Consider the following 7,499-nt stretch of genomic DNA (forward strand, 5'->3'; position numbering starts at 1 on the left):
CAGAGATAGTCCGTGGTGGGGTGTGGGAGGCCAGGGTTCGAATCCCCATTTGGCCATGAAGCTCATTCTCTCCAAGTGTCCCGAATTGCCAGGGACAGTCCTGGAATTGCAAAGGTGCCTCGGTTCCCTTTTTTCAGTTTTCTTGGAGAACAATCAAAAGCGCTGTGTGTAGGGGCAAAAACAGAGTCCTGTTTCTACTGGTGTGTGTGTGTGTGGTGAATACCTGCACCAAAATGAAGGAAACTGTGAAGCTTTTCCTATAATTTTGAAGGAAAGGGTCACCAATCCGCTTTAAATTTTCAACTGCCATGCTTCCACAGCCAGCCATTTCTTAGGAAATGCAGGGAGTGTTGATTCCTTTCTTGTAAATGGAGAGCCTTACACTGTATACTCAGAAGGAAGTCCCACTGTATTCAATGGTGCTTGCTCCCAAGTAACTGTGTCAAGACTGGGCAGCCTTACATGGCAATCCTAAGCATTTTTAATCAGAGCTAAATCCCACTGAGTTCAATAGGATTTGCTCTCTCCTGGTCACTCTCACAGTTTCTATTATTTCTTCTGGAAACGATGCCTTATGAGGAACGGCTTAGGGAGCTGGGTATGTTTAGCCTGGAGAAGAGAAGGTTAAGGGGTGATATGATAGCCATGTTCAAATATATAAAAGGGTGTCATATAGAGGAGGGAGAAAGGTTGTTTTCTGCTGCTCCAGAGAAGCGGACAAGGAGCAATGGATTCAAGCTACAAGAAAGAAGATTCCACCTAAACATTAGGAAGAACTTCCTGACAGTAAGAGCTGTTCAGCAGTGGAATTTGCTGCCAAGGAGTGTGGTGGAGTCTCCTTCTTTGGAGGTCTTTAAGCAGAGGCTTGACAGGCATATGTCAAGAATGCTTTGATGGTGTTTCCTGCTCGGCAGGGGGTTGGACTGGATGGCCCTTGTGGTCTCTTCCAACTCTATGATTCTATAATTCTCCCTTTGACCATGCATCCTCATCCCACCAGCAACCCCCTGGCTCTGAGTCTTCTCCCCTTGGGGGTTCCCAAGCTGGTGGCTCCCTCCTCTGCATGCAGTCAATCCATGGCAGTCTCCCCCTTCTGTCTGCAAGATCGTACCCCTTGGGTTCCAATCCCAAGCTTAGGACATTGAGGGGCACTGTCCTTCTTCTCTTGGCTAGCTTACCTTTCCTGTGCAGAAGTCCACGCACTGGTCCACAGACATGTTTCTCATGATCTTGCTCACCGGCAAAGCCAAGGAGATGTTATCCGGCCGGCGGAAGCATCCGCGGAATATGGCGCTGCCGTCTAACCGGGAGAGGAGAGAAAAGTGGAGGGAAGGAAGCAGTTAATGGCTGAGCTCCCAGAGTCAAAGGCAAACTGCTGATCCTGCAGGATTCCCCAACGGTGCTGGCTGGCAAGCGTCCTTTGAAATTGAGCATTCGAAAAGGATTTCTAGGATTTCTCAGCCTGATCATCTAGCTCAGCCCAGGCCATCATTTCTAGGAAAAGAGGTGCTGGAACTCACCATGAACGCCTCCTTTGTTCTCTTATAATGACAATGGTGCTGGAGCGGAGTTCTGGCTGGAGAAAAGCCATGGGCCTGATCCAGCAAGGCTCTTGGGGGACTTCGAAGTCTTGTTTCTCAAGTATTGGGCCCCACACCCACCACCCCAACATACAAAAAATACATTTGAAACCAACTAGAAGATCATGTGATAAAGCCAACCATTTCCTCCCTGACAGAGTTCCCCACCCATCCACTTGGGTGGCCATGGGTGGGCAACGTCTAGCCCTGTGTTTCAGAATACCTCCTGGCACTCCCCATTTCTTCCAACCCAAACAGGACTACGGTGCCCATGTGCCAGTGTTGGGCAGGGGGAGTCAATGTGCCGCCTTCCAGATGTTGCTGAACTACAACTCCCATCTTCCCTGACTGATGGGAGTTGTGGTCCAAAACGTCTGGATTGCCTTTCTTAGGAGCTACACACCAAGCCACTGCTTGAGATAACCAAACCAACTCTACCAAGGCTTCCTGAAATAATATTTGCACAGTCCTCTTTGCAGATTTAACCTGAATGACGACTCGAACTGGAATGACAGAGCGGATCCAAAACAGATTAGGCTTCATTCAGATGCTACAAAGGCAGATACAAGGTGAATATTTGCGTCACTGCACATCTCTAGAGGGAGATGTGAAAATCCTATGGGTTACTGGGATGTAAGCAGACACCAAAGGATTGCTTCCTAGGTTAATTTCTGGGGGAGGGGGGGTTATTTTAAAAAATTGCCTAGGATTTATTGATTCACTGATAAGAGCGCTTTTCAATTACCATTTTTATGGTCTTTTAAAATGTACTAATATGTTGAAAATTGACCCCGTTCAAAAAAATTAAAGCTCACAAATTAGAATATTGGGTCTGTAAAAGTCAGCAAATAGCTTTCTTCAAATGAGAGGTCAAAGAAAGTCAGACAGTTTTTGGCACATCAGCATCTATTTGTTGATTTTTAACATAGCCAGTAATCTAGTAGAACAGTTCCAACTTCATATTGGTCTTTTAAAAGGGGAAATAGGATCATCTGAAGAAGGTTTAGATGAATTAAAGAAAATGAAATGTGGATCCAATTCATTCAGTCATTTTGATTTTGATTCTGCTATAGATTTTGGAAAGCAGTTTCTCTGCATCCTATATATCTTGAGATATCATCCCCAAACTTAGTATGAGGGTTGCTGTTTGGACATTGGCTGACATTTTGAATCAAAATGGTGGACCAAAACATGACTTTGAGGGGACTTCATCCGTTTTTTTGACATACCGTAGGTTTCGCCACCTCTTGAGATATTGTCACCAAACTTAGCACAATAGTTCCTGAGGTGAGATGGCAGGCTTTGTGACTGTTTGGACAACAGGCACCATTATGAATCAACACGGTGATCCCAAACATCCTCTTGGTGTGAACTGCCCACAAGGTTTCGACCACCTCTTGAGATATCAACAAAGTCAGCATGATTTTGGTCTGCCATCTTGAGTCAAAATAGTGCCTGGTGATGTTTGGATACCAGACACTATTTTGACTCAAGATGGCAGACCAAAATGTGGCTTTGACATCACTTTACCCCATTTTTGGTGTGGTGGAACTCACAAATTACACTACAGTATCCACTTAAAAAAAACAAACAATATTTTTTAGTTTCTAAAAAATCCAGGGCAGCTCCAGGCATGCCCTGCTATTAGGTGATTTGGGGAGGGGAGAGTAAGACGTGAAAGAAAAATTAGTATTATCTACTATAAATTTTTGGAAAGCGTTTTGTCCATCTGTTCTCTTTAGGTTTGGCTGCCTCTCAAGTTATCATTGCCAAACTTAGCACAAAGCTTCCCAAGGTGGGGGCAGCAGTCATAATCAACGTTTGGATGCCAGGAGTGATTTTGAAACAAGTTGATGGCTTGAAACATTCCTTTTTTAAAAAAAAATATATATATATTTTTATTAATTTTCCAATTAAAACCAATTATATCACATTCATTATTTCAAATTATACACATATATATATCAATCAAACCGAATGTTATGCCAAATCGTCTAGAGAATTTTTTATTTGGGTTCCCATGCTTCAAGAAATTGGGGATTCCTCGCAACCGTCCACTGCCGTATTTTTTCTAAAGTTCAAATCGTCCTCCAAGTTCATAATAATCCAGATCTTCCCCTTACAGTCACATAGATGTTTTCCACTTTCAACCGATTGTTTCCCAGCTGCTGAGATAAATATCAAACAAGGTTTCACAAATGTTCTTTCTCCTGTGTGGGTTAATCAGTCCAGCCTCCCCATAAATCTTCTTAGTCTGGAGCTCCCTGTTGCGTCGAAGCAGCGCCATCTTAAAAAGCTCAAATCACTTTCGTTTTCTCTCATAGCCATGAAGATTAACGATCTTTATAAAATTTACAGCTTTTCCAGGCAGAAGACCCAAACATCAAACCATAAACTCTTGGTAAATTAATGGATCTCCTTGCCCTATAGCTGAACTTAGCTTCAGGTCGCTGCTCCAATTCAAAGTGCGTCACAGCTCATAAATCCTCCGAACGCGTCCAGGACTCCTTCCGTCCGACTAGGGGGGGGGGGGCTTTTCTCATCGGCAACTCCACATCTTTAAAAAATATGCTCAGTAACAACAGTTTATAAAGTTCAACTCACACAGTCTTTTGCTTCTCTTTCACTCCAAACAAGCCAGGACATCGCGTCTGGGAAGGTACGAAGTAACTCATATGAAGAAAAACAAAACAAAACTCAATTCCCTTATTGCTCCGTCCCCATCAATCATTCTTCCAGATGATATACAGCCTTTGACTCCTCTCCCTCAGCAGCATAAATTTCTCAGCAGTAAACAGCGCTTCTTCCCCTCCTTCTGAAGTATGTCCATAGTTTTAAGCCTAATTATCTTCTTTAACCATGGAAATCCCCGCCATGCAGATTAGCGTCCGGGAGTCCTGGCCCTCGTAAGTGCTTTTCAGCCCAAGCTCCCCCCACTCCATAAACAGTCGGAGTGGGTCTGGGGGCATCGCGGGCCAGCGGCCCCTCTCCGTAACCCCCGGAGAGGGTAGGGGGTTGCCATTTACTCCCCTAGCAACCGCCAAATTCCTTACGAAGGTCAGAGGGATGGGAAACAGGTCCGCCATTCCTGCCGGCGGAAACCGGAACCTCGGCTTGAAACATTCCTTTGGGATGGCTTCACCCATTTGGGGGCATAGGTTCAGTTGCTACTGAAAGCATAGAATCATAGCATTCGAAGGGACCCACAACTAATCCAAAATGCGGCAGCTAGACTGGTGATTGGGAGTGGCCACCGAGACCATATAACACCAGTCCTGAAAGACCTACATTGGCTCCCAGTACGTTTCCAAGCACAATTCAAAGTGTTGGCGCTGACCTTTAAAGCCCTCAACGGCCTTGGCCCAGTATACCTGAAGGAGCATCTCCACCCCCATCGTTCAGCCCGGACACTGAGGTCAAGCTCCGAGGGCCTTCTGGTGGTAATCTTCCTGCGAGAAGTGAGGTTGCAGGGAACCAGGCAGAGGGCCTTCTTGGTAGTGGCACCCGCCCTGTGGAACGCCCGCCCATCAGATGTCGGGGAGATAAAGAATTACACAACTTTTAGAAAACATCTGAAGGCTCTCCTGTTCAGGGAAGTTTTTAATGTCTGACATTTTATTATTTTTTATATTTTGCTGGAAGCCACCCAGAGTGGGTGGGGAAACCCAGCCAGATGGGCAGGGTATAAACAATAAAATTATCATCATCATCATTAATGGGGGATTTAATTTATATTTATACTTTAAGCAATGTTAATTTTATTATAGAAAATAAATAAATATGATGAAGAAAAAAACCCGACCCCCTTCCAATTTATTTGTCCAAGTTCTTTATCAGCACTATAAGCCATGAAGCCAACGGGAACTCTTATTCCTGTCATTTGGAAAATTGCATCTGTCACCAACATCCGGACTATTTCTAAGCAAGCTGCCATAGCTCCTGTTTCACCGCTTTTATGCCAAACCACAGCTCTCCACTATCGATCTCTCCCTCTTTAGCTCTCTTTCTCTCTTGAGGGAATTCTACAGTTCTCACGAACTCTGCACAAATCAAAAGCTAAAATTAATCTCTCATGGCCACTGGCCACCAATTGTTAACAGCGACTAAGGTTAGACCAATGGGCTCCTCTTTCAATTGTTGAATTTGAAAAGCACTGGTGTGTGTGTGTATCTGTTGGGAGTAACACAACAAGACTTGTTGTTGGTTACCTGAACCAGTGGGGTGGGTGTGTCGATAAGATAGAAAGGCAACTTATTCCTCCAGCAACAACCCTTGTAACTGTACAGTAGGACTGCAACTTTTTTGAGTTTTACAATCTAGGTTCATCATTGTTCCACAGAACTGTGTATCGCTTTAAAAGAAAGAAAGAAATGTAGTGGCCTAGTTTCGCAGCTGTGGGAGAGCACAGCAGCTGATGTCAAGTTGTACTGATTGGGGCGTGTCAGCAATCGCATACAGTATAAGAGGAGGTCTGCGTACCTTGCTCAGTATCCATCTCTCTCTGATACTCTGGTTGTTGAATGGGTCATGTCTCTGTAATTATGTAACTACGATTAGTGTAACTTTTGTTGTTGTTTTTCTTTAATTAAATCCACTCCTATTTATACTCTGCAAGTCTCCTCCAACCGCTTTTTGTTGCGCAATAGCTGCTCTGCTTATATACAGTGGTACCTCGGTTTATGAACACAATTGGTTCCGGAAGTCTGTTCATAAACTGAAGCGTTCATAAACTGAAGCGAACTTTCCCATTGAAAGTAATGGAAAGTGGATTAATCCGTTCCAGATGGGTCCGTGGTGTTCGTAAACCGAAGTGTTCATAAACTGAAGCAAACTTTCCCATTGAAAATAATGGAAAGTGGATTAATCTGTTCCAGATGGGTCCGCGGAGTACTTAAACTGAAGCGTTCATAAACTGAAGCATGGGTGTAATTGGTTCCGGAAGTCTGTTCATAAACTGAAGCGTTCATAAACTGAAGCAAACTTTCCCATTGAAAGTAATGGAAAATGAATTAATCCGTTCCGGATGGGTCCGCGGTGTTCATAAACCGAAAATTCATAAACCGAGGTGTTCATAAACCGAGGTTCTACTGTATATATATACCAACATCTGGTTATGGGCCCAGTCATTGGAGTTGAGGACTGCATGAGTTTTGGAGTTGGAAATGAAGAATAGCTTTAAAAAGTTTTTTTTGATGCTGCGGTCCTGTGATTTTTGAGAAGGCAGGATGGTGGACCGGGTTTCTGAAGTTGAAAAGGCTTTGACGTTCCCACAACTTAATGATGAAAATTATAGTTTGTGGGCATTTAGGGTGGAGTCTTAACGTATGCTTTTCATTTTCTGGCAAAATTTGTGGAAGAGCCCACTACGCAATATTTTCCTGCTCTTAAGAGAGTAGTAATGTATCTCAAACATACAAAACATTATAGGTTGCAGTTTACATCATGTGTTGACAAAGGTTTTGAGATTTTCTGCAATGCATCTCACGCAGTGGAGCAAAATAATTACAGAGGTGTGTCTGGTATGGTGTTTTATTATAATGGATGTCCTTTTGAATGAAAGTCGGAAAATCAAACAATTGTTTCTCTCCACAACTGAGAGTGAACTGTGCACCTGTGTTCAGGCTATTCGTGATATTGAATGGTATTTGCAAATAATTAAAGATTTGAAGATGCAAGTAACATTACCAGTGAAAGCTTATCTTGATTCACAGAGGGGACTTGCTATTCTGTGTTCAGAAACAAATACACAACGCACTAGAGTATTGAAATTGCGTTTGCAATTTGTAAAGAAAATGATTGCTGAAAAAACAGCTGTATTTCTGTATGTACCAGGTGATAATCAAATTGCAGATATTTTTTACTAAAGTGCTTCCAAAGGTCACACATGAAAGATATGTACAAAGTATGCTTAATGTTGTT

At 43.3% G+C, this 7,499-nt stretch overlaps 1 protein-coding gene across 1 annotated transcript in view; it reads right to left on the minus strand.

Moving 5' to 3' along the window:
- Nucleotides 1-7,499, minus strand: part of WSCD2 (WSC domain containing 2) — a 49,178-nt gene that overhangs the window by 19,743 nt on the left and 21,936 nt on the right. Inside the window, 1 exon segment of the mRNA XM_035119701.2 lies at nt 1,179-1,300. Coding sequence (XP_034975592.2) covers nt 1,179-1,300 — 122 coding nt within the window.

This window comes from Zootoca vivipara, chromosome 6, assembly GCF_963506605.1.
Source record: "Zootoca vivipara chromosome 6, rZooViv1.1, whole genome shotgun sequence".
Taxonomy (NCBI): Eukaryota; Metazoa; Chordata; class Lepidosauria; order Squamata; family Lacertidae; genus Zootoca; species Zootoca vivipara.